Raw genomic sequence first — 27,656 nt, forward strand, 5'->3', positions numbered from 1 at the left:
GTGTATACAGAATATGTCTAGACAACTGCTGAAAATGTCCACAAATAATGTGCCGAGTATATATGGGAAACAACAGTATGTCTACAGAATATTTGTGAATGCAATTAGAAATTGAAAAATCTATTTCCTGCTTTAACTAATGGATGCATGACAGCACAGGGAAAAATGCACATACCCTCTCTCTACAAATTATTCTACCAGCAAAATGAAAATGACTTGTCATATATAAAGTCACATCATCATAAAACTAGGAGGGAGTAAAGGACTCTGTTTTTCACAGCTAGAAAGTAAATAAATTTGTAACCACCAGCATTGTGGGGAGTATTATGAAAGATCATGTTGTTATATAAAAAGAAAAAGCTTTTGTACAAACAAAATCAACCTAGCTAATGTGAGAAGAAAGGAGAAATGACAAGGGAAATCTCAGAGGGAGTGATGGGGAGTGAGCATATGGGAAAGATTCTGATTTTAAAAGCAACAGAAAATCAAGAACAAAAGATAGATCCTCTTGGCAAGAAAATATGACAAGATCAATGATTTAAAGCTGGGAAGGACCATCCAGGCCAATATTTCCATTTTACAAATGAGAAAAGTGAAGCCCAAAAGATCACTCCAATAGTATGAGGCAGTCAACATTCAAACCCAGGCCCTTTGACTACAAATCCAACATTTACACTACATCATATTGCCTCACATTATCTTGAATTTAACATATTCAAAATAAATTTATAATCTTCCCTACAAAATGCCTTTACTGACAATCTTTCATGTTCTGAGTAAGGGCTCTATTTGTGTTCCAGTCTAGAAACTGTGAGGCTATCTTTAATGCTTTTACTCTTTATATCTAATTAATTACCAAATACAATCAATTCTTACCTCACCCCATCCTTCTCTCACTTTCCAAGTCACCTTTTCCTCCTCAGCTGCCTGGCTACCACTGCAAAGCACCCAGCACTACGCCCTCTTCCCAGTCCTTCTCCTGGGCTCTCGTCCATAGAGCACCTGTTCATTAACTGATCTGCTACAGCAGTCTTCCTAAAGTGCTGATTTCATCATCACATCCCTTGTTCTCAAGAATCCTCAAGGGAGCAGTATTCCCTACTACACCAATTTCAAATTTCTTTGTACACTGACAAAATCATGGTTCAGTATGCACACACGCACACGCACACACACACACACACGTGTGGAGTGGGGGATCAGCACGGAATTTCTAATGAAAAAGCAAAATCCTTGAAGAAAGAGAACTTGATCCAGAAGCATTTTAGAGATGAAACACGGAAAAGGGCCCCATCATCCTTGGAATTAACAAGATCTACCAGTGTTTCTATCAAAATCTAGCTTCACTGGGGCAACAGTGAAACCAAGGCATTTGGACACCATTATCTCAGTGTCCAATATACTACGCAAGGGAAAAACAATGGCTCTTAACATGAAGTCAAATCAACATGCATATATTAAGTGCCTACTATGTGCCTGGACTATGGAATGCATGAAGGGTAACAATGTATATAAGAAGTCTACAATGGTAGATCAGAGCCAGGGCGTGATGGGCTTTAAACGTCAAACAACGATCCCTCTACCTACTTTTCTCAACTCCATAAAATAATCTTCATGAGAATGACCCATGAGCCATGTCCTGATGGTGTCTGTGATGAAGCTGTATGTTGATGACTTTCTGCAGCAGACCACAACTGCCTGAGGTATAAGGAATATAAATCAGACCAAGTCTATGATGTGCTGAGTACAACTAGTGTCTTTCTCAATAAAGTCAAGTCTGGCCTGAAAGCTTCTCTTCAAAGGAGGTCTCTCCCATTCCATGACGGACATGGTCTGGGAGATAATCTTGGGCCACCATCCACAGAGCATCAGCACCAAATGGGACAAAAGTAGATGCACGTACTCCACCTGGGAAGCATCTGAAAGGCTAGGAGGAGACCCTAACCAAAACCCAAAAAGAAAAGGCATCTCCCATCGATGGTCATTCGAAAGAGACCTGCCCAGCCACTGATCCATAGAGTAAGGACAAGTGGACAAAGAAGGCCTACTGGCCAGAGTATTACATGCGGCTGGACAGGTAGCCACTTCAAATATATATCTTTGATTGTCAATAGAGATGGGCAAGCACTTGGGCCCAGAACTGAGCACAGTTAGGGGGCACAGCAGAGAGAGAGCCAGATCTGGAAGCAGGAAGACTCATCTTCCTAAGTTCAGTGTGGCCTCAGATACTTATTAGCTGGGGGACCCTGGGCAGCTCAGTTTCCTCATCTGTAGAAATGAGCTAGAGAAGGAAATGGCAAACCACCCCAGTATCTTTGCCAAGAAAGCCCCAAACGGGGTCAGCAGGAGACTAAACAACAACAACAGTGAATATTTAGCCAAGAGAAAAAGCAAAGACATATGGTGGGGCATGTGATGGCTATCTGCAAGAACCTGCCGTTGTAGCAGGTGGAAGAAGGATGACATTTGCTCTGTCTGGCCCACAGTGGCAGAACTAGGAGCAAGGCATGTGTGTTAATGTACGCAAATATTTCCATCTCTCTTGCTACAAAGCCACAGAGAAAATGACTGCCCCATTCCCTGAGGCTGTTACTCTCCAGGGCCCCAGATGGCCTTTGGTCTGAAAGAACTTCCAAGGGCAGCAAAACAACTGTAAGGAAATCGTTTACGAACTGAGACAATGTACCTTAATAATGCATTAACCGAGCAACTGTGCGGAAATGCAACCACTGCAGGATGCAGCCAAGAGGAGGAAAAGCTGAATGGCAGAAGGGGGCACCTGCTTCTTCGAAAAAGCAGTAAAGAAAGAAGTCTTTCCATTTCAATAACTCCCCACAGTGACTAAATGGTATTAGCAGAAGGTGGAGAGAGCATGAGGTTACTCAACAGCAAATAAAGAAACAGATCTTGTGTGTGTGTACATGTGTGTGTATGTATGTGTGTGCATGCACGTGCGTGTGTGTACATGTGTGTGTCTGTGTATTGGGGAGATGGGGGCCAGCATTAGTATGGGGAAAAGGACAATGGTGTTCTTTAATATAGTTTAACTGCGCATGAATATTTTCTTACCACATACACACAGAACATAAAAGGAAGCACATTCAGGGAAACAAGATGAGAGCACTGCAAATGAAGCACCTTCGGCCAAATGAAAGCTGGGAGTTTTTCCCTATGAGCACGCTGGTGCAGTAGGTAGCCTCCCCAAGGGGAGATGCTCTCCTCCAGAGCTACTTGTAGTGCTCACCACATAGGGGGCGATTGATGAGCAGCTTTTATCGTTAATAAAATCTGAATGACAGAATTGTTTGAAGGAATATAGTAATCTGACAACAATGCCATGAAAGAGAACACGCCATACCACAGTGGATATCCAGCTGCTGTCTGATCATGGACAAGTCCCCAGATCTCTAAGTTCCCCGGACACAGACTAGACTATAAATTACAGATTTGCACGGGGATTTGCATGCACTCTACCCTATAGCAAAGAAATCACAAGTTCATCTCACCAAAAGTAGGTTGAAAGAGGTAAATGAATGAAAAGATGTCACTTATAATAGGGCATTATTTATATATCATATATCATACATATTGGTCTGCTTTAACATGTAAAAATTCAGACACCTCCAAAGTAAAATATACTAATCTTTGCAGAACTTCCCTTCCTCATAATGTTTTCTTTAACTTTTTGAAGTCTTATTTCAAGCTCTTTATTCTCTGAGGACCTGACGCTGTACAGAATTATGTATTTATTCTGTACAGAAATTCTTACACTAATTCTGAATGCCTTAGAACCAAATAAGAGAAATTCGACTGAAACATCACCTTTATGGCACATATGGATATTATTTTGTGCATGTGAACAGCAATGTCTTTTTAAAAACTTCCTGGCTATCGCATTCTGGGGGGATTAACTTTGTGCCATCTTTTGGTCAAATCCTTAGAACCAAAGATGTGCGGATTTAGCCAATCACCCAAACAGCATTAAGTAACCACTTATAACAAGCCAAGCCCAGACACCAGACAGAAAAAGACAAAAGGGAGACAGTTACTACCGTCCAAAGCCTTATATTGAAGATACACGAGAGGATGGTCAATCCAAGGCCATTTTATCTCAGGTAGCTTAATATTAACATGTTTGTTGTAATTTGGAACTGATTCTACTTCATGCACCATAAATACTGCCCTTGGATTCAGAATATATTTATAAGGTATAAAAACTTTAATTAAGTTAATTATTTTTGAATATATAAAACATGTACATAAACTAACATGACTGATTTTAAACACACACAGTTTGAGATCTACAAAAAAAAGTACATTACAAATGGCCACCTTAGTAGCCTAGACATTCCATGCAATAACACTGATATTCAAAAACCCCATTTGGGAACTGCCCTTGAAACCAAGCAGGAAAATTTACCTCTTTCCTTTTAATTATATCTCACTTTTCTCCAAACAGCACTAGTCAGTTTGATCCCTACATGACTCACCAGATGTCAAAGTTAGTCATAAACGTTTATGAAGTGTACTCTATGTAGCAGGCATTATGCTAAGCTCTGCGGATACAAGAAGAGGAAAAAGACAGTCCCTGCCCTTAAAGAGCTTACAATCCAGTGAGGGAGACATCAAACAAATATTTGTGAACAAGACAAACAGACGCAGATATGGATAGATCTACATCTACAAATACAATAGGAAATAGCTAACAGAAGGAAGGCACTAGTACTGAGAAGGCTGGGGAGAGGTTTCCTGTGGAAGATGGGATTCTAGTGAGAAGAAGGCAAAGATGAAGAGGGAGAACATTCCAGGCACAGGGGAGAGCCCGAGAGAAAGTGGGGGGCTGAGAAGTGGAAGGTCTTGTTCATGGAACAGTGAGGAGGCCAGGGTCATTGGATTGAGGAGTGTGTGTGTTGGGGAGTAAGCTGTGGGAAGACTGGAAAGGGAGGAGGGAGCTAGGGCATGAAGAGCTCTGAATGCCAAGCAAAGGATTTTTTATATGATACCAGAGGTGGAGTAATGGTTCCAAAGGAATCTGAGGCAGTCCCCAAAATGAAATCCATATTCCTCAGGACATTACAACTGCCTTTTGAAAGTATTTTATGCTCTGAAGGTAATGCCAAAAGAAGAATTTCAAGTAATGGAAGCCTGTTTGGAATAAGAGTATAGGCTACCACGGTGACTACTTTCAGGAATTAATGACCACACATAATTTCTGGTCTGTTTATCCAAAAATATCAGGCACATTTCCTCTAGTCCAAAGGTCCTTAACCTGGAGTCCACACATTTTAGACAGATTTCAAGTCATTAGCTTAGAGTTCTATGATACAAAGGCCAGGACTTGAAGCAATCTCCCTATAATGGACCAGTTCCAGTTCCAACTTTGCTGAGTCAATTTTCAGTCACGTCTAACTCACCATGATTCCACCTGGGGCTTTCTTGACAGAGATACTGCAGTGTTTTGCCACTGCCTCCTCCGGCTCATCTTACAGATGAGGAAACTGAGGCAAACTGGGTTAAGTGACTTGTCCAGGGTCACACAGCTAGTAAGTGTCTGAGGCCAGATTTGAACTCAAGAAGATGAGTCTTCCTTATCCCAGGCTCAGTGCTCTGCGCACTATGGCACCCCCTGGCTGCTCCTTGAGTTCCAACTTGATGTTCTAGTCTACTCATAAATATGGGTCACTAGTCAGGACACCGTGGAAAGATGAGCATAAAACACCATTCCCACAGGAAAGGTAACTTAAGGCGTCGCTCTGCTGAAAATGAGGGGAGGTAGACACCTGTTCATGAATTAAATAGAAAGAACATCACGATGCATCATTAGACATACCTCAAAATGCTGGTCAATCAGGTCAAAGTATTCTTGTAGAGGAATACACCCTGAGAAAGAGCAAGTGAAATCCTTGATTCCCTGCTTCTCAAAATGCTCCTGAAGACGGAGAGTGAGCTCCTTGGTAATGAGCCAAAGGTCTTCAAACTGCTCACTCTGGATCCGATACCGTTCTGTCAAGAGAGCCACCCAAAGAGAGACGTGCCATTAGTCATCAACTGGGGGACAGAATGAAACCAGCCAAAGCTCTCCAGTCTGCAGAGGTAAAAGGTTTTTTGCAAAACATCTCCCATTTCCATTGATTTTATGTAAAAATTTCTGTTGCACAATGAGAGTTTTCTGCCTTCACCACACAGCCTGGCTCCCAAAGGTGGGCAGTCACCAGAAGGGGCAGAGGAGGCTTCCATACATTGAGCATCTGAGGACAAGATCACACCAATAAAAGCAACCTTGATGTAAACCTGTAGAAATGTTCTAAAAAATGAAACCTGCTCCAGGGACAATCTGGGTCAACAGAAGCACCTGGCGTCCAATGGTCATGGACACGCTGCTCCCCAACTCAAAGACCACCTGAATGTGGCCACACAGTACGAATTTAGAAGTTGGAGCTCAAGAGAAAGGACAGATAGCATCCAACTCATGTTCATCCAATAGAGAGAGGGACCAAAAGGTAAGGGAAGCAGTCCTCTGCCTCATCACACCAGCATGGAGCAGTCAGGTGGCACAGCGGAGAGTTTGGGACTCAGTCGGGAGGACCTAAAATTCCAGCCTCAGACACTTACCGTGTAAAATCAGTTTGCCTCAGTTTCCCCAAACATAAAATGGGAATAATAATAGCACCTACCTCTCAGGGCTACTATGAGGGTCAAATAAGAGAATACGTGTAAAGTGTTTTGTATACATCTTAAAGTGCTGCATGAGCAATTGGGGGACACTGCCAGGCCTGGAGTCAAGAAGACTCAGCTTCCTAATTCCAATCTGACCTCTGATACTTACCAGTTGTGTGACTCTGGGGAAGTCATTTAACCCTGTAAACTGAGCTGGAGAAGAAAACAGCAAACGCCTTCTGGACCTCTGCCAAGGAAACCCCAAACGGGGTCCCAAAGAGTCCAACATGGCTGAAGGAACAGAATCACCCCAACCAATAGAGGGCTGCATAAATGTCAGCCATTAGGAGCATCGGACAAAGCGCACCAGAGGCTCTGGATGCGCAGGCCCAAGAGAAGTATTTGGGGAGCGAATGAACCTCTGAAGTAACCGTGAGCTCTCTTCCATCACGCCTTAGTCCCAACAAAACAACATCCCCTCAGTGTCCTGGCTGTCCTGATAGGGCTCAGAGCTGACAGGGTGGGATCACTTTATATTAAGTACTCAACTGGAGAACTGGGAGGTATTGTCTCTTCCTAGTCATACTAGTATCCACTGGGGGTCGAGCACAGCACCTCCTACATTCTGGGCACCCAGTGAGTATCTGCTGAATTAATTAATTCCATCTGAGAAATAGAAATGTGTCCTCTTGGCAAGTATACTCTAACCTCTAAGTGTGTCTCCATCTCTGTAAAATGTGCCATTCAATGTACTGACTTCCCAAACCCAGAGCCTAAAGGTACTTGTAAAAATGGAGTAAAATGCTCATCTGAAGGGGCACGGCCTGCACTGACTGTTTGATGCCATCCACGGCAGTTTTTAGTAAATTGTTAAAATAGTCACCAAAGCCTAGTGACTCTTCCTGTGATGCTCTAGTTCACGGCTGTCCCCTTCCGTTCCCACAGCCACCATCTTGTCCTATCTTTTTCTCCCCATCCAGCCAGACTCCTAATTGGTCCTCACTGGTGCCAGATCAGACTTAAATACTATCTGTGTTCTTCATTCCTCAGCTCAAAGACAGCAAATGAAGCCTGCTAAGTCTACTCTCCTGCAGCTTAAACTAACATCACCAATGACTTCAAATGACTCTTTTCTGGCACAGCTTTGAGCAGGCTCCAAGGGCCTGCCTTAGGAGACGATTCAGTCTGTCAGTCATTCCTAAAATGTGGCACCCAAACTGAACATAACACAGCAGATGTGGTGGAATGAGGCTGAGGGCAGGAGGGCTGGCACCATCTGCGTTCTAGATCCTATGCCTCTCCACGCTGTTTTTTTACTTTGCCTAAGTCACACTCAGGTTGGGCTGGAAGTCCACTAGATCCTTTTCAAACAAATGGTAGGGTATGTGTCTCTAACTAACTCTATTTCTTAAATCTGAGAAGAGGATGTCACATTGTTCTCCATTAAGCTTCATTTTACAACCTCCAGATCAGCTTTGTGGTCCCTTGAGACCTGATGACTTTGTTATCCAACAGCCCCAAGGTTCAGGTCATCAGCACACTACTTGTGCCTTCACTCAAATCATTCTTAAAGAAGACAAAAAGAAAGTTGAGGACAGATACGTGAGAAGCCCCACTCCAGACCTCCAGTCCCACAATGCCTGCACCTCTAAGTTGACAAGTCTTCTTTAATTAATCTAACCAATTCCCAACCCACCTAAATATAACCTCTAGTTAGCCCATGTCTCTCATGAGTCAGTCAACAAGAACTGAATAAGTGCTTACTACATGACAGGCACTGTCCTAAAGCTGGGGTCACAAAGGCAAAAACATGGTTCCTTTTCTCCAGGAGCCCACATTTTCACAGGAGAGACAACATGTAATGAGTTGCATGGCATGCACAATGTAAATGGAAGGCACGAGCAGCTGGAAGAACTGGGAAGGCCTCTTGCTAAAGGTGAAACCTGGCTTGAGTCAAGTCTTGAAGGAAGCCAGGAAAGCTAAGAAGAGGAGAGTGAGGTCAGAGAGCCTTTCAAGAAAGGGCAATGGCCAGTGTGAATGCACAGAACCAGGAGACAGGCCGCCATGTGTGAGGAGCAGCAAGTGGGCGTAGGCACTGTACTTCACAGTACATGGAAGAGTCCAATGGACAAAGGCAGGAAAAGGAGGAAAAAGGTCTTAAATGCCACACAGGGGATGTGATAGTTGATCCTGTAGGTAGGAGGAGGCCACTGGGGATTACTGAGGGGCAGGGGATGCCATAAAGTGCTCACTTCAAGTCTGTGTAAACCATGTCAAATCCACCTTTCTAGTACCCTTGGCATGACCTGCCCCTGATGAAGCTAGGCAACTTCCGTGTACACCTACTGTATACCTCTGCCCAGAGTTCCAGCAGCAACTCAAGCCCAAAGGTCCAAAACTGAACTTGTCATCTTAAATAAAAACAAAAGCCAACTGATCCCTCCTCTAGCCTTTTCTCTCTCTGCCAATGGCATCACCAACCCCACCACTCAGAAACGAACATTCAGAATAAGCTCCAACAGCCCCATTTCCCTTGCCTCCTCATCAAATGATTCAGTGCTTCTTAGCAAGTGCATCCCAGCAAAATCTCCTTTCCATTCTCACTACCACCATCTTAATATAAAAACCCTCATATACTATTCATATATAGCAATAAATGTTAATGTAATATTAAAAAGGACCTCCCTGTTTCTCCCTCAGGCCACTGTACTCATTGCTGGACAGCTAATCCCCTTTGTTCCTTCTCCCTCCCCCAAACCATCTATACCTCCCCACTGCCTGACAAAGGAAGTCCTTTCTGCTCTTGCCACTCGTGACCCTCCACAACTGGGCACTATCTCACTTTTCCAACCTGACTATACATTGTCACTGTCTACACCAGGGCCAGGCAAGGTCGGGTCCACTCTCCATGGAGCATCCCCCAATCTACCAGTCAAGCCACTGTGTTCAGACAAGAGGCAGAGAGTTTCTGGTGTGTAGGGCCATTCTTCAAGGACTGAGTGTGGTTCTTTGGGACTGTCATGTCCTCTCCTCTTCTTGGTGCCCACATCCCATGCCTTCTAGAAAATCTTCAACTTCACGAACCTCCTTTTGAGTAAGCTCCAGCATTTACCTTTCTGCGGCCCAGCAGCCCTTCTCCCATCATCCATGTGATTCCAAAGGTCACTACAGGGGCCCCAACAGTCCTGTCACCTGGGCGGAGGCTGATCAGGACCCAGTGGCCTGACGGAACCAGAATGGAGAGGAGCTCACTGATCTGGGCAATCCTTCCTGGTCACTCTTATTCTCTCCACTCCCACAATCGCCCTCATTGGCAGAGAAAATGGAAGCCAGATTAGAGCTCAGTGGTACCACTTTTCCTCTCCTGTCATTCCTCTGCCCACTGGCCACCACCACACCCTGACAGGCCTCCCTTTCCTCACTCTCTTCTTTTGCCCAACAGAGCTTTACACACACATACATACACACACACACCACACACACACACACCCCATACACACATACACCATACACACACATACCCTATACACACACACACCATACACACACACAACATACACACACACACACACCCCTCATATCTACACATATCCTACACACATATACACACACCTACCACACACCTCATTACCTAGCCACCTGCCAAATCTGGCCATTTCTGCTCCACAGGACCCCTTCTATCCATCTTGTCCCCTTCTCTTCACTCACACAACCACCCAAATTCAGAACCTTTTGCCCCAATGACTGTGCAGCCCCCACATCAGTCTCCCTGCCTCCAGTCTCTTTCCACTCAGCTGCCAAAGCGATCTTCCCAAAGCAGGGGTGAATCTGACTCTGTCAATCAGCTCCAGTGAATTCTTATGCCTTGAGGTCTAAATCTCAACTCCTTTGTTTGGAGTTCAAGGCTATACATGACCTGGCCTCAGTTCAGTGGCCATCGCCCTGTTCTTCCACAGGACCCTCTCTCACCCATCCTGGACATGTCACTTAACTAGGCTTCAGACTCCTCCAATGTAAAATGGAGATAAAAGCAGCCACCTCTCTGTGTTGTTGTAAGAATCCAATGAGATTCTACAGCCCAGAGCCAGGGAGCAAGTCCATAAACACTTGTAAGTTAGTGCTTTCTTCCTTCCTTCACTCCTTCCTTCGCTCCCTTCCTCCTTTCTTTCCCAGGTAGAAATGGACAACACATCTTTCTCTTTATTGTCTGACAAATAAATTGTTTTGTTTCATGTTTATTTCTCGATGTTAAAATTACAACAAGTAATAATAACGGCAACGATATCTGGTATTCATCTAGTGATTTACTGCTTACAAAGCACTCGACAAAAGTGACTTAAGCCTTAAAACAACCCTTCTTTAAGGGAGGCCCACTAGCCATCACTGTCCCCATTTCAGAAATATGGAAACCAAGTTTCTTGGAAACCATGACTCCCCCAGGCCAGATCTGAAACAAGGTCTCTGTGCTCCAGTCCCAGGGCTCCTCGCACCACCACAAGCTGTCTCTACAAGTACAACCTCCAGCCTTCTCTGCTCAGAGGTGGCATTACAGGAAGGATACAGTAAGGATTCAGGAGGCACCTACTCCAAGGACAGGAGATGGCCCAGTGGGAAGAGTCTGGGGAATAGCTACAGTTTGGCTGGAATGCAGAAGATGAAAAGGGGAGCAAAGAGAAATAAAAATGGAAACATAGTTCGCACCCTTCGATGCCTGGCTGAAGAGGCTGGTTTTTTTATTTTCAAAACAACAGGGAGTCACCAAGTTTGTTGAGCTGGAGGATGCTGAGGCCAGACTTTGCTTCTTCATCTTGGGAATAACACACAAGGTTTGAGGAATTTGGCTGATGCAGCCTGCTGGCTAAAAAGACATGATCTCAATGCTTCTGTCTCTCTCCTTTTCTTTCACATTCATGTAAGAAGCTCCAATTAAATTAGAAAGTCTATCACTTGCTGGCAATAAAAAGCTATCTGGCTCCCTTAATGATATGATACCTCAGACAATAATCTTGCACAGTGTTACCAGTAGGCAGCTTGAGAATCAGGAAACTGAACCAAAATTGCCATATGTCTCCCTTGTAGCTCGGCCTAAATATCAAGCTTGATTTTAGAAGCAGATGACTTTTAGGATCCACCAATCCCCAGGCACCAAGCTTCTGTGATATACTTATAAAGGACTTGAATGTTTCTTATGTAAAAGATCCTGCTTTCTTTGCATATTTTGAGTCCCTCTAGATTGATATTCTAGAGTTTAGAGGAAGGACTTTTCAAGAGGCAGAAATAGGTCTGTTAGAAAGTTTCTATAAAACTGAATTTTATTTTTAGAAGAGGAGACAGAAATTGATCAATAGAAAACCCAAGTTAATCTCACTGCCCATGGCCCCTTGTTGTCACTGGGTCATTTTTCAGGCATGTCCAACTCTTCATGACCCCATTTGGGATTTTCTTGGCAATGATACTAGAGTAGTTGCCATTTCCTTCTCCATCTCATTTTACAGATGAGGACACTGAGGCAAAGAGGGTTAAGGGACTTGCCCAGGGTCACAAAGCTAGTGTCTGAGGATGGATTTGAACTCAGGAAGATGAGTCTTCCAGACTCCAGCCCTGGTCCTTTATCCACTGTGCTACCTAACTGCTCACTTCCAATGATCCCACATATAGTATGTTATATTTTTTAAAAAATTTGCATTAAAGAAATAATGTCAGGACTGAGGTATGTAAGATTAGGATGATTCCCTTGGATGAGGCGAAGTTGCTCTTATAAAGAGGAATGCTAGGCTGAGCCAATATAATAAAAATGACAATTCTACCTAAATTAATTTACTTATTCAGTACCAATTAAATACCAATTTAAATACCAAATTAATTAAATATCAATTCAATATCAATTAAACTATCAGATAATTACTAGAGCTGGAAAAAATAATATCAAAATTCATCTGGAAGAACAAAAGGTCCAGAATATCAAGGGGACTAATGAAAAGAAATGCTAGGGAAGGTGGCCGAGCGCTACCAGATCTCAAATTGCATTATAAAGCAGCAATTATCAAAACCACTTGGTAGTGGCTAAGAAACAGAGGGGTAGACAAGTGCAATAGGCTGGTACTCAAGACACAGTAGGCAATGAATACAGCAATCTACTGTTTGATAAACGCAAGAACTCCAGCTTCTGGGATAAGAACTCACTGTTTGACAAAAATTGCTAGGAAAACTGGTTAACAGTGTGGTGGAAACTAGGCATAGACCCATGCCTAACACCATACTCAAGAATGAAGTCCAAATGGGTACATGATCTAGGTATAAAGATTAATACTATGGACAAATTGGTGGAGCAAGGAATAGTGTATTTGTCAGATTTATGGAGAATGGATAAATTTTTGACTAAACAAGAGATAGAAAGCATTATGAAGTGCAAAATGGACAATTTTGGTTACATTAAACTGAAAAGTTTTTGCACAACCAAACCCAATGCAATCAAGATTAGAAGGGAAACAGAAAACTGGGAAAGAATTTTTGCAGTCTGTGATAAAGGCCTCATTTCTAAAATATATAGAGAATTGAGTCAAATGTACAAAAATATAAGTCATTCCCCAATTGATAAATGGTCAAAGGATATGAACAGGCAGTTTTCAGAGGAAGAAATTAAAGATATCTATAGTCATATGAAAAAATGCTCTAAATCACAATTGATTAGAGAGATGCAAATCAAAACAACTCTGAGGTACCATATCACACCTATCAGATTGGCTAACATGACAAAACAGGAAGATGATAGATGTTGGAGAAGGTGTGGGAGAGTTGGAACACTAGTTCATTGCTGGTGGAGCTGTGAGCTCAACCAACCATTCTGGAGAGCAGTTTGGAACTATGCCCAAAGGGCTACAAAAACGTGCATACTCTTTGACCCAGCAATATCGCTTTTAGGACTGAATCTCCCAAGAGATCATAAAAATGGGAAAGGGTCCCACATGTACAAAAGTATCTATAGCAGCTCTCTTTGTGGCGGCCAAAAACTGGAAATCAAGGGGATGCCCATCAATTGGGGAATGGCTGAATAAATTATGGTATATGAATATAATGGAGTACTATTGTGCCATAAGAAATGATGAACAGGAAGACTTCAGAGAGGCCTGGAAGGACTTATATGATCTGATACTGAGTGAAAGGAGCAGAACCAGGAGAAACTTTGTGCACAGCAACGACCACAGTGTGTGAGAGTTTTTTCTGGTAGACCTGGAACTTCATCACAATGCAAGGACTTAAAAAAATTTCCAATGGTCTTTTAAGGCAAAATGCCTTCCACATTCAGAGAAAGAACTATGGAATTCAATTGCAGAATGTAGCAGATCATTTTCTTTTGTATTACGTTTTGGTTTGTTGTTTCTCCCATTCATTTTAATTCTTCTACACAGCATGACTATAGTGAAAATGTATTTAATAGGAAAGTATGTGTAGAACCTATATAAAATTGTATGCTGTCTCAAGGAGGGAGGGGGGAGGGAGGGGAAAAAAATCTAAGTTATATGATAGTGATTGTAGAACACTGAAAATAAATAAAATTAATTTAAAAAAAGAGGAATGCTTTCTCATCCTTCAGCTTGATCACATACACTAAAACTCTATTAGGGTATTCTATACATATGGGGAGGAAATTAAGAGTAGTCAATTGTTTGAATGTTCCAAATACCTAGATGATCAGTCCAATGAAGACAATGTCCATGGAAATACAAATGTCCTAGAAACCATTTTAATTTTCTTTTATCCCAGTAAAATAAAATAATAAATAGAATTCAGTCAATTAATCTCCATCCATACAAGGTACAAACTACTTTTCTCTTTGCTTTCTTCACTCTCAAGTAAAGATCTTGTATAAAGCATTACCAAGTGAAATAAAGAGTGCAGACAGAATCAGGAACCCACCTTGTCCCATTTTTTAAAAAGCTTTCAACAGGACACTGAGTGGACACAAAGGATGCCATCAGCCCAAAGAAGAGGAGAATGGCACTAAGGGAAGGAAAGCCATAAAAGGAATTGAGCCAACACAGCATTCACCAAACTCCTCTGGACCTCAGCATGTCTTTTCTTGGAAACCACATGTAGCCTCGGCTTTGGGTGAGGCCTCTCTGAGGGACTGGGACACTTGAAAATCGCTGAATACTATGACACATTTTCCCCACCTTTGAGCTCTATGGAGACTGGGCTTTATCTCAGGCTCTCCCACTCACTCTCTAGTGGATTCAGAGTTGGAAGAGACACTAGAGATGAATGAATACATGAGCAATTATTAAGCACTAACCAGGTACCAAGTACTAAGGATACAAATAAGCAACAAAAGCCCCTGTCCTCAAGGACCTTCCTATTCCGTTCCCTCAACTGAGGGGTGGGAGATGGCCAGGAAAGGGCATTCTGCCTATCACAACTTTCCTTTTAAAGATAAGGAAACTGAAGTCAATTGTCTTGCCACACACAAAGTCAACAACAGATCCAGGATGTGACCCCATGGCATCTGGTTCCAGAGTCACCACCTTTTCTATGACACCATGCTCCCTCCTTTAGATCACCTTCTGCCACAGATTATCCACAAAGCATGTCAAGACCCTTCATTTGCCAGATTCAAATAGCAACAATTGAGCTTTACTCACGGGAGGTCTTTGATGCAAGGAGGGTGACTCGGGAGCCGGTTATGAAGCGAAATCCAAGTACGTTCACCTGATCGTCATCGGACTGACTAGTAAAGTCTAGAAGTAAAAGAGGGCATGGAGAGGTATTTTAATGCTGGTTAAATCCAATTCAAAAAATGGAAAAACTGTCCAGTCTTCTGCTACTTTCTCAGGAAAGCTTAGTTACCTGAGTTGGTCTTTTGTGCGGTCTACGAAATCCCACCTTATCTGTCAGGGGCTGGTCATTCTAATTTCTAATTTCTAGTTTCCAGTAGAATACAAATTCCTTGAGGATAAGGATAGCACCCATTTTTTCCCTTTATCTCCATCCCCTGGTACAATTATAATTCCCAGCACACAGGTATAACACATAAATGAATAGTGGCACATCATCAGTGCATGTTGAATTGAGTTCAATTTCTTAGAGAAGGTTCCCTTCTACTGATCTCATTACTCTAACATTTTATGCTTAAATCAGGTTGACTAAAGTTGTCTTTATCCTCATGGTTGAGAAAGACTATCCTTAGAAAAGGCATCCCTGGAACGGATCTGACCCTAGGCAAAAACCAGAAATGCTGACCTTAAGACTCTGCAGATAAAAGTCTCTCCACATTAGCAGAGAACTAAGGAGACGTTGAGTTAAATATGTCCTGTGCCCAACTGAAACTTTTTGAATTTTTAAGTGGGTCTTTATTGGGTATTATTGCACTCGCTCAACACATTTTTTTCAAATCAACCAACTTCAATATCCATTCATGTAAACACTGAAAGAAAGACCATGGTGAGCTCCAGCTTTTACAAGAACCAGGAAAATATTTGGAATGGTATTTCTAATTCTTTGTTCATCAATATTAAATATTCAAATAAACCCCTTCAGAACTGATATCACAACAACTTTCAGAAAAGAGCTTCTAAACATTAAAGAACAGAATCCAATATTTCTCAGGCTTCTGTCTTTTGCAAGAAATTGGGAAAGCTTCAACCTCCTTAATATGGTTTAATTTTTTCAATTTATTAAACATATTTCAAGTTAGACTACACCAAGAAGTTCATCAGTCACTGTTGCCCAAATTAGGGCATTGAGTAAAGCAGGGGAATTTATCCAATCAGTTCAGATTCATCTAAAGGGAACTCCAAGACACCTCTGCTTGCCAACGGCAAGGATCTTTCTGCTCAGGACCTCTTATCCCTGTCCTCTGATGAGTTGGTACCCTGGATTTTTCTCACAGTTATATACTCTAAGCAGTTACAATCCCATAAATACTGAGACTGCAGAGGTCTCAGGAGATGCACATGCATGTGTGTTTGCTACAGAAATCAAGTCAAGCTCCATCGCCAACAGGTTGGTTGGGCTACATATGTACAAATCTGGGAGAACGGGTCAGATCTATCCAGGTTCCACACTGACTAAGCAGCCAGGATACCTCGGTTTGACCCAGAATGCTTTATACTTCTATTCCTCAGAAAACAATGAGTCATTAAAGTTTTCCTTAACATGTCAGGTGGACTCAACTTGAAAGGTGGAGCCTATTTTACAACATCACCTCCTCTTCAAGGACAGGTATTTTGAGTCAACCATTCACTGCATCTCATCACTTTAAAATATAATTGTCAAGCCTCTAGGAATAAGACACAGGGCCAAAGCAAATCATCTGAGCATCCAACAAATTCCAACATCTCATTCAGCTCAATTTCCAATTCTACTTCCAAGGGAAGACAGTGACTGGCTGTACAAGAGACTCATTGTTAATGATAAATGATGAATACAGAGGACAGCCATCACTCTTTCAAATTAATTCCACAAATACACTTTTGGTGAAGAGTCTCAATTTTGGCTCAAGTTATTTGAAAAGAGAGTAAACAAAAGCTTTGAAAAGCAAATCATGCAAAGATAAACACCTCCTCTTTCCCCCAAAAGAAACCGAAGTCCAAAAATAAAACCTTCTTAATGGATGGTGCTAAGTTTGGAGACATTTGTAAGTTAATGTAGTTTTTTTTTTAAAAATAAGAGTTATGAAAACACCTGCAAAACAATCAAAACTAACGTCTAAGTACTCTTGAGTAGTTAATTACACAAATTTCAACTCACCACAAATATTTCTAAAACCTTGTAATGAAATAACTTTGCATTTTGAATCCTACCCACATGCCAGGATGAGGCTACATTTCAGAGGCAGCAATGCTGAGTTTATGAAGGGGATACCTGAAGGTTGATGAAATCAGCGACTTTTTTTTTTTTAATTCCACACCAACCCCCAAAAAGTAGATACATGTGGTAGCTTGGGAGGTGGGGGCTGTTACAGATCCTTGTCACTCAGTCAAAGGTGACCCAGGACCAGCTGTGCTCAGTTGCTGGGAAAGTAGACCTGGCACCTCATGGGGTCTGCCAGACTTCCCCGTACTCACAAACCAATGCTGAGCATCCCAGAGTTGCCCTAGTTCTCAGGAGAAAGCGCCAGCAGACAACAGGGGTGAAAGAATGAACATGTTCCTGTTCCAGATGCTGGAAGCATCAGCACACCCAAGAGCACCTATTTATAGGATTACTCACCTGGGGCAGAAGGGTATACTTAGAAAGGGGGTTTATTTTATGTACCTACAATAAAGATGAATAATAAATATTTACATTCCAGGCAAAGCAATCCTACCATCTCAAAAGATGCATTTGATGTTTTCATTTTTGAGTGGTGAGGCAAAATAATGATTAAAATATTTTGAATCCAACTTAAAAGCTACATGTTACTACTTTGTTGATATAAGCTACACCTTTGACCAGGGAAAATGAAGGGGGTGGGGGGGAATCCACAGAAATTCTTCTGTGCTGGCTTGGTGATTATCTTACAATTACCCCATCATTAGTCACTGATGGAGGGAGTCCATTGTAAATGCCTAACATTTCTGATGCTACACACGCACACACACACACGTTCCAAAGACCTACCTGGGAAGAGGCTGAGAAGGCTGATAGGAGGTTTATTCATATCAATTGTGAGTTTGTGACTTGCTGTTTTGGAAGGCTGATGAGACAAGCATATTAATTTCAGGGGCAGTCTGAATTTACACTGGACAACTCGAGGGATACCTGAAATATCAGAAAAAAAAAAAAAACAGGGCAGCAAATTCTTGAGTATAAAGCAATGCTTTTCCAAGGCTAGAATTCTGAAACAGAAATTTTTTGCCGTATTCACTTTGGAGACCCAAATGATTGATACCAAATGATTAATTGAGAATTTTCAGCCTGCCAACATCTTGGCACTGTCCAGTACTAGGGTCATCAGTCTCCAGAGGAAAAGTGGCACTGACATAACAGACAGTCAAGTCAATTCCACCAAGGCCACCACAATCCAGATTTCCCCATTTTCCCATCACTGATGGGACAAAATTTCCAAAAGGAAGCTCTCAATATGAAAATTCCTAAGCACAATAAATAAGAACCAAAGAGCCAAGGACATAGAGTTATCCCCTGTTTTCTACCCCAACAAAGGACTGGATGTCGCCACACCTAAAACTTCTATTCAGAAATTTTAAAAACCTATCTCCAACTATTAAGAAATTTTTCAAAATTAGATCCTAATTTTCTTACTGTAGAGTAAAATTTTGCTTAGACAGATCCCAGAATACACAAGACACAAATTGGAAACCAAGACTGGGTCCTCCACATTTACTTTGTCTATTCTCCTCTTCCAAATGGAGAATGGAGCTTTGCTACAGGGTGTGGGCAGCTTTTCTAAGTCATGTTCCATTCAAGAAGCATTTATAAGGCACTTATCGTAATGAAAAAGTTGCATAATGATCTACTGCACAGTTTATAAATTCATCTACTCCTCTATTTCTCTGGAGTACGTGTATATTCCTGTTCCTGCGGGTATTTGAGTAAAGCTTGCTAAAGACTTATTCAAACATAGACTAAGATTAGTGGTACTCAGACCAAAAACTAGAAAAAATTAAAATATTAACAAGAATCCAATTGGCTAGGGCTGTTCGCCGTTCAGTTTTCAGTTGTGTCTGACTCATCAGGACTCCCTTTAAGGTTTCCTGGCAAAGATAATGAAGTCATTTGCAATTTCCTTTTCCAGCTCATTTTACATGTGAGGAAACTGGGGCAAACATAGTTAAGTGACTTGCTCAGGGTCACTCAGCTAGTAAGTGTCTGAGGCCAGATTTGAACTCAGGAAGATGAATCTTCCTGACTCCAGGCCCAACACTGTATTGTATCCACTGGACCACCTCAGGATAAGATTGGTCAAGTTTAACTTGTCTTTATCCTTGGTTCAGAAATGGGGAATGACATAAGCAAGAAGCTAGACCTTGTACTCCTCTCAACGGTTAGGAATCTAAATCCCGAGAGCCCAAATCTTTAGAGAAAGAAGATCTAGGTATAGAAAGGAACTTCTCTGATGCTGCATGATGTCGAAACATGGTTGGATCACCAGTTCTACAAAGCCACATCAAGGCAGCATGAGCTTGGAGTATGACTCCAGGGGGAGGCTGCTGTCCAAAGATCGGCTTTGCCAAGTTCAGAGAGGCTCATTTCAAGGCCACTGGCAGCTAGGGGACAGGGTGAGAGGGGTCCAAAGCAGGGAAGAGATAATCTAGGCACAGGAACCCTCTAAGAAGCTAGTACATGAGAGAGGGGTCATTGTCTAAGTGCTGGTATCTACACTGATAAAATCACAGGTTCTTGAAGCATGTAAGTAGAGAAATATAAAGAAATGGATTCTAAAGAACCAAAAAACCAAAAAAGAGGAGACAAGGACAAGTCAAGTGGCTGTTTGAGCCAATTAATGATGTGATGACATAGTGAAATCCTATGTGATCTATGATATAGCTCAAGGTCCCTAGCCTGCCTCCAATACCAGCTGTTTGACCCTGGGCAAGCCACTGCCCTCCCTCAGCCTTCATTTCCTCCTCTGTAAAAACGAAGGAGCTGGCCTCCAAAGACTCTTTCAGTTCTAAATCTATGATCTAATGATCCAATGATCACACATGAGGGAAAATGATTAATCAATGATCAACAACTTATTAAACCTCAATTCTAACTAAGCTCTGGGGTTAGTAAACAAGAAATACAGTCTCTGTTCTCAAGGAGAAAATTTTATTGCCTCAAAGGTTTTCAATTATTCAGGAAGCGAAGGATTCCCCCAAAATTTTCCCCCAAAATTTCTTCCTACTCTCAGATTGCTGGTCTAAATGAAATACAGTTTTAAAATATTACCCTTTTAAATTAAAAGGCTAATAATTAATTAAATGGTTGTGTGTATCTGTTGGCTTAGTTTTTTGATTATGCCAGCAAAAAAGTCAGTCAATTTTGGCCACATGAAGCTCATGTGGAAATTCCAGCTTCCAGACAACATTTCAGGAAGCAGCATGGTCCAATGGAGTGGAAGCTCCAGAAGGGAAGAAGTTGGTTCATTTTGTCCTTGTAGCCAAAGCAGTGGGCAAAGGGCCTGGCACATACATACTGGAGGATCACTGAATGATTGATTTATGGGACCTTATAGGACTCCAAAGCATCTCAACTCTAGATTCAAATCCCTTTGGGTAAAATCTCTATTGATCCCGACACTTCACAAAAATCTATTTTCTTGTGATGGAAATGTTAACATTAAAGTTTGTTGTCAACATTTTGATCCTTTTCTGTCTTCTAATAGAACCTAGAACCCAGAAACTTTGGTTCTTCTCAATAGAAAGGCCCAAACATAAGGCAAACCGAATGTAATAGAACCTTTTGAAAGCAGTTATCATGGTGGTTTTCATCTTAATGGAAATGGCCAGGCTGGTATTTGTTTTTTCTTGAATTAAGTGTTTCTTCTCTCTATTCCACATGTGATTTAAAATTTTTTTTTAAATTGGTGTGGCCAAGTTTCTTAAAGTAGTCTGAGAAAATATGGATTCAATTCATTTTCTCAGCCAGAGACTTTTCCCAAGAAACTTCATTGTGCTTAGCACTTAACCTCCCCTTTCACATCATCACAGCTGGGCACCCCAACAGTTTTCTTCCAAGAATGAATGGACAAGCATAGTTTGTATCACCATTCACTTATTTAACACTTAGTGGGAAAATGAACATCAAAATTATCTTCAGACAGAATGCTTTTTCCAAAATATTAATTATATCTGTCACACCCTTAAGCCCAATAATACTGTCAAACAGGAAGCCAATCCAAAAACTGTAGAAAAATATATGTAACTGCAAGGGAGAATATGGACAGGAAAAGAGAGAGACACACACACACACACACACATATACATACATACATATATGTGTGTGTATGTATGTATATGTAAACTGTATACTATATATATATATACATGTAAAACAAATGTAGTATACATAAGAGATTTGGACCTAGCATTTGAAATAAGTTGGAGTCCCATAAGATACATAATCAATTATGTATTAATATTGCATATTACAATATAAACTTGTAACACATTTACATATGATATATCAGTTCTACACATTTACATGTATTCATTTACGTATACACCTGCATATATATGTTTGAAGGCAGGGATGTGCATGGGTGCTATAGCCCTATGTCTTAATTGAGAGATAAATGCATCTCTCAGTTCAGATATCTATGTCTTCCTATCTCCATATATATGCATATATGTATATAAATGTATATAATATATCTAATGCCAGATACATTACATTATTACATATATTCACATATACATTATTCTACATGTGCATTGTGTACCATATGCAGGGATCTGAATATGAGTATGTAGATATCGATATATGTTTGTATACCTTCAAACGCCACTTAGAGGGGCCAGGTGGAGGAATTCTGAACTGAAAACAAAAGATGCCAAGCTGCAAGGGCACGGTCTGGAAGCCAGAATCTGTGCCACCTCTGCATTTCCTCATGGTGCGCTGTACTTCATCCACAGTCATGTTTTACACTGTCCACATTATATAATGTTAATGCCCCCAAAATGGCAGATAAGTCTTATGAGACAACTTAAAGCCTCAGCTACATTCTCTTCTCCCTCCCATCAAAGTAGGATTACTTGGCTCTCTCTCAGGCTGAATAGATCAGCCTCTAACAGGGTTCAGTCTTTGAAACACAAGACCCTGGGTAGATGCAAATACATGAATAAACAGCTTCTTACTGCCCATCATCTCGGCTGTCGAGAGCACTTCAACTTTACTCCCCAAAATTTAATTATGTTTCTAAACTAGCTGGCGATAAGGACCGAAGGAGATGGTGGTATTTAGCTTTGCTCAGCCATGATGTTCTTCACATAAACTTGGCTGCTTTGGATCTAATCCCACGACCGGAGTCCAGAACGGCAAGCAGCCTCCGTGTACAATCCCACTGATATTCACAAAAGGGCATTTCCCAGGCGCTGATTCCCTAAGTCATGACTGCCCAACACCGTCATCCCATCACTAGCAGAGCTGAATCTACGCAGTGAGAGAAATGCATCCTTCAATAAAAAAAACTGTAAAATAAGAAACGTATAAGCGACATTCGAGGCCTGTTTTGGGACAATGGAGCTCGGAGCGCTTCTGTTTTAAAGGCTGCCTGACACTAAGAAATACATCCTTTAAATATGAATTTTAAAAGTCAAGGAGTCTAAATTTCAGAAAGACCCCCAAACTCTAGAGCAGGGGTAGCAAATCTGTGCTCTTCAATTCCACATGCTGCCTCGAAGTCCAGATGCTCCCCACCTCTGGCTCTAGAGGATCTGGGACGGCATGACCTTCAGAGGAAGCTTCTGCAGCCAGTTGAAGTGATGGCAGGGGAGCGATGAGGCCCAGAGAACACAGGAGTGCAGTAAGCCTGAGTCTATGGAAGGTAAGACTAAGACAGAGATGTCCACAGGAAATGCCTGAGAATTCCATTTCCAATAACTACTTTCCTAAATACAGCAAAGTCAACAATGGTCCAGGCAAAAAATCCACATGGATAAATTTTTACAATTTTCAAAATTTTTGTTTTACTTTTTTCAGAAAGCAATAATTGAGTTCTTTCTTTTTTTTTTTTCCTAAGATGACTCTCATCTCAAATTTCTGGCCCCATTCTTTCCCACCGTCTATAATCCTGTGCCCAGAAGAATCGAGGCAAAGCATCATCCTCAAGAAGTATAAAGTTACAAGCTACAGTCACTCCATGTGTACTGATAGCACACTATTACGTCTGTTACCCAACCAAGTGTCTATTGTGACATTCACTTCTTTAAAAGTTTCCTTTCACTTACCATCCGGATTGAGGTCTATAATCAGAGGCAGAAGGTGGAGAAAAGGAAACACAAGACAGTAAATTAAATTATCTTGTGCACAAAACAAATCTAATATTTATCAGTTTAGAGAGACAAGCTAAACTCAGACTGCCCCACAGACACAACATTTACAACTCTAATGCAGAAACTATGGCCAAACAACCCAGGGCCCTCACCTCAGGGATTAGTTTCAGCCCCACCCTACTACTTTGTTCAGTTAACCAATAATCCCAAGCGACAGAGTTCCGCTCTCTCCTTTGTTGCTTCTCTTTATAAAAGTACTAATTAGAAATGAAAAGGGGAGTGGAGCAGCAAGATGGAGAATATTCACTACATTACACAGAGAAAACAATTCATCCTTAAGTGCCAGAAGGGACTACATCTGTAAAATCTCGTTAAACCAGACTCTATTGATGCAAAGTCAGCGAACGTTCACTCTGGAAGGGACTGACGTTTACAGAAGGGCAATCAAACTCTGAGCACGCAGTTGGAAGTGAGGAGATGGGAAGGACGATGACCAACTCCCAGGCCCAGGGTCTCACAGGCCGACATATTGGAGGTCTGATAGTGGTGGTCATGGGGCACAGGAAAAGGACCCAACTTTGAGGAGTGCAACGTGCGGGCCCCAGCATCTCACAAAGGGCTTGTGTCTTCTAATGCCCCCTTGTGGCTACTTATCTGCATTACATTCATTTTAAAGTTGGAATTAATTTGTTTACAATTTCAGAGGAGTCTTTTTCCCTCTGAAGCAATGGGTTTTTTTCTATTTGGAAAAAGAGAGGAGATTGGCTTTTCTCTAAATGTAAACATTAACTCTGGCAAATTCATGTTAACAGATGCATTAGGCCTTCACTCGTGTGTGTGTGTGTGTGTGTGTGTGTGTGTGTGTGTGTGCATGCGCACACCTATACATATGGGACCTAGAACTGGGGTGTGAGGGGGGATTAGCATGCTGCAGAGAAGCTAGAGTGGGTTCAAAGCCCACCTACAATACTGGCTCAGTGACTCGGGCAAATCACATCACTGGTGGCTGCAAAGATTCCTCTTCATTAAGATAGGGTTATTAATACTGGTCTCAGCTACATCACAATGCTATGGTGAAGAATGGATAACAGAGTATAGAGAAAGAAATCAAAATGTCAGCCATTTTTCTCTCTCATGCCACACTCAGAAGCCACATCAGGTGGCCTCAGTGCCCAATTCTATTTACGCGTACAGGAAGGACATTTATAAAGGGGCTCCTAATATGCCCTTGTGCAGCATTCTAATCCCCCCTATGAGTCATTCCAAAGCTAAATGAGTCTCTCTGGGGAGTCCTGGCTTACCTGTGGGCATGCTATATGAGGCCATGGCACTGCCTTCCAGTTCTGAAGGCAGGTAATTTCCTTTCAGGAACACAGACAAGCTGACGGTTTTCAGAATCTCTGGCTCTGCAGCAATGGAAAGACAAAAGGGAAAAAAAGAAATGAGGCCTTTGGATAGAGCCAACACATTTTCCAGTATTTAAAATGAAGAGGATTCTAATAGCCTTCCTCCTCTTCAAACTTTCTAGATGCCCTTCTAAAACATCAGAAAGACAGAAAATTACAATATACACTACTGTCTGAAAAGTTCAATGGAGTTAAAAAGCTAGATGCTCCTTTTACATATGTCTGTCCTGGAGAAACCAAAAGCCATCAGGAAACTAAGAGACACATCAAAACGTCAAATGTCTACGGAGATGGGGTGAGGACTGAAACACACACTCACAACAATCATTCCTTGTCATGACCTTCAGGAAAGCCCAAGGAACATCCAAGTGAAGAATTTAGCTCCTGACCCAGAAGGCTGACAGTTCCACTCAAGATCTCACCATAAGGCAGGACTCTGGTGAAACACGTCTGCCTCAGGTAAAAGACCCAAGAGGGCTCTGTGAGGCACTGTCCCCTCTGTGGATAGCAGGCCAAGCCCTGAGCCTCCAGTGAAACCCAAGTGCCAGCTCTGGGATTATTCCTGTCTCACTTCATAGACTACAAAGGTATTCCCATTTAGACTACGGTTAATGCTCAGAAATGGCCATCATCTTCTGGTGCCGTGTAACCAGCTTCATTCATTATTACTAAAGTTCTACCTTAAAGTCCTTTGTGTTTTTGGTCACTTCAACTGTACCCTGAATTAAAAACCAAAGTGTCAGATGACCATGAACAAGTCCCTTAAACTTTCTGTGCCTCAGTTGCCTTATCTGTAAAATGACAAGCTGGACTCAATGGCCTTCAAGATCCCTTTCTCCAAGTCAATAATCCTCAGAGGAAAATTTACAAAAGGAAGTAGATGTATTGGGGTTACCCAGAAAAGGATACATCCCATTTAGATCAACACTACCCTTGTAATCCACAACCCCACTCTAGGGGCAGTAGGGTAACAGAGTGGACAGTGGCTACTTTTTTTTCTGATGTTTCCTCCCTCTGGTGTTTCTGGTGTTTCCTCCCTCTCCTAAAACAAGAGCACTAACCTCAAGAAACTTACATTCTCTAGGAGAAGACAACACATGCACACACAGATATAAATAAAATTAAGTATTTGAAAAGTAAGTACAAGGAAATTGATGGATAGGAGACAGAGAGACAGCCATGAGGGGAGAACAGGGAGAGAGAGGCTCAGAAAAGGATTCATGTACAAGGGGGTATCTAAGATGAGCTCTGAGGGGAGAGAACATTCCTGGTCATTAGAAAGACATCAAGAAAGGAGACAGAGTAAATGAGTCTGGCTGGACCAAAGAGTGTGTAAAATGAATTTAGTAACAGCAAGGCCAGAACACTCAGTCAAAGCCAGGACATGAAGTCAGAACACAGCAGAGTTCACATTCGATCCTGGAGGTGTCAGGGGCCCATGGGAGCTTGCTGACCAGGGCAGTGATAGGTTCAAACTAATGCTTTAGGGAGGTCGTTTTGGGCCTATTGATGGGAGAAGTAAATAAATTACAATATCTGAATATAATGAAATAAAATAAGGCTCCAAGAAACAATGAATATGGGAAAAAAAACCACAGAGAAGCATAAAAAGACTTATGTGAAAAGAAACAAGCCAAGAAGTAGAACCAAGAAAATACTAAACAATGATTACAAAGCTGTGATGAGTGACGTGGCACCAAACACCAACAACCACATCTATGGAGCAGCGTGAGATCTGTGAAGGGACAGTGCACACCCCTCTGTCCCTCCTTGGGGGTGGGACCAAGCACATTCTGCATGACGTGGTGGAGGTGTCAGTTTTTGTTGAACTGGTTTTGTTTTTGGGGGGTCTTTTGTAATCCTTTTTATAAGGGATAGGTAACTCTTCAAAGGCAAGGAGAAGAATGTTTTAAAAAATAACGCAGGAGACACCAACTGTAACAATAATAATAAAGGAATATCCATTTGACAAAATGGAGAAGGGTACAGCTTGAGGTAAGGAGACCAATTAGGTGCCACTGCAATGGTTCAGAAGTAACGAGAGCCCAAACTAAATGGAGAGATGGGGAGATGGAGATGGAAGTGAGGTTTGTAGTAGAGACAGAAATAATAATAACTGGCAATTGACTGGATGTGTGGCATGAGAGAAAACGAGCATTCAACGATGATAGTCAGGTTGCACGCCTGCATGACTAGAAGGATGGTGGTACCCTTCACAGAAAAGGAAGAAGGGTGACTGGGGGGGGGGGGGGGGGGGACCTGAAGAGTGAGATGCCTGTTGGACATCCAGTCCCAAAAGTCCAGTGGACAGTTGGTGATAGTAAGCTGGAGCTCCAAAGACTCAGGGCTAGATGAAGAAATCTGGGTATCAGCTAAAGGAGATGAAAAGTAAGCTTGTGGGAGCTGAAGAGGTCACCAAGAGAGAAGAGAGGAAGGCCTTTGAAGGTCCCTCATGGTCAGGGAGCAGAATATGGCAGAAGATTTAGCAAAGAAGAGGCAGAGAACAGACAGAGCCTCTGGGAGGAGAAAGTGGTCAACAGCGTCAGATGCTGTCAAAGGGTCAAGAAGGATAAAGATTGGGGGGGCGAGGAGGCCATCCAAATTGGTCATGGAGAATTCCCGAGTCCCTTTGAGAAGACCAGTCTCAATGGAAGCCAAAATTCCAGAGTTTGGGAGT

General features: G+C 42.0%; 1 protein-coding gene across 6 annotated transcripts in view; it reads right to left on the reverse strand.

The window, feature by feature from the left end:
- BBS9 (Bardet-Biedl syndrome 9) overlaps positions 1-27,656 on the reverse strand; it is a 655,958-nt gene that overhangs the window by 483,807 nt on the left and 144,495 nt on the right. For all 6 annotated transcript variants that reach the window (XR_011964809.1, XM_072598867.1, XM_072598868.1 and 3 more), the window contains 4 exons: positions 24,875-24,979; positions 18,256-18,396; positions 15,297-15,392; positions 5,831-6,003 (listed from right to left, as the gene is read on the reverse strand). Coding sequence is in view for 5 of the 6 variants with exons in the window: in XM_072598867.1 (XP_072454968.1) it covers positions 5,831-6,003; positions 15,297-15,392; positions 18,256-18,396; positions 24,875-24,979 (515 nt within the window). In the remaining variant the exon portion in view is untranslated. The remainder of the gene's footprint in view (positions 1-5,830; positions 6,004-15,296; positions 15,393-18,255; positions 18,397-24,874; positions 24,980-27,656) is intronic.

The sequence above is a fragment of the Notamacropus eugenii genome, chromosome 3 (assembly GCF_028372415.1).
Source record: "Notamacropus eugenii isolate mMacEug1 chromosome 3, mMacEug1.pri_v2, whole genome shotgun sequence".
NCBI classification, from domain to species: domain Eukaryota; kingdom Metazoa; phylum Chordata; class Mammalia; order Diprotodontia; family Macropodidae; genus Notamacropus; species Notamacropus eugenii.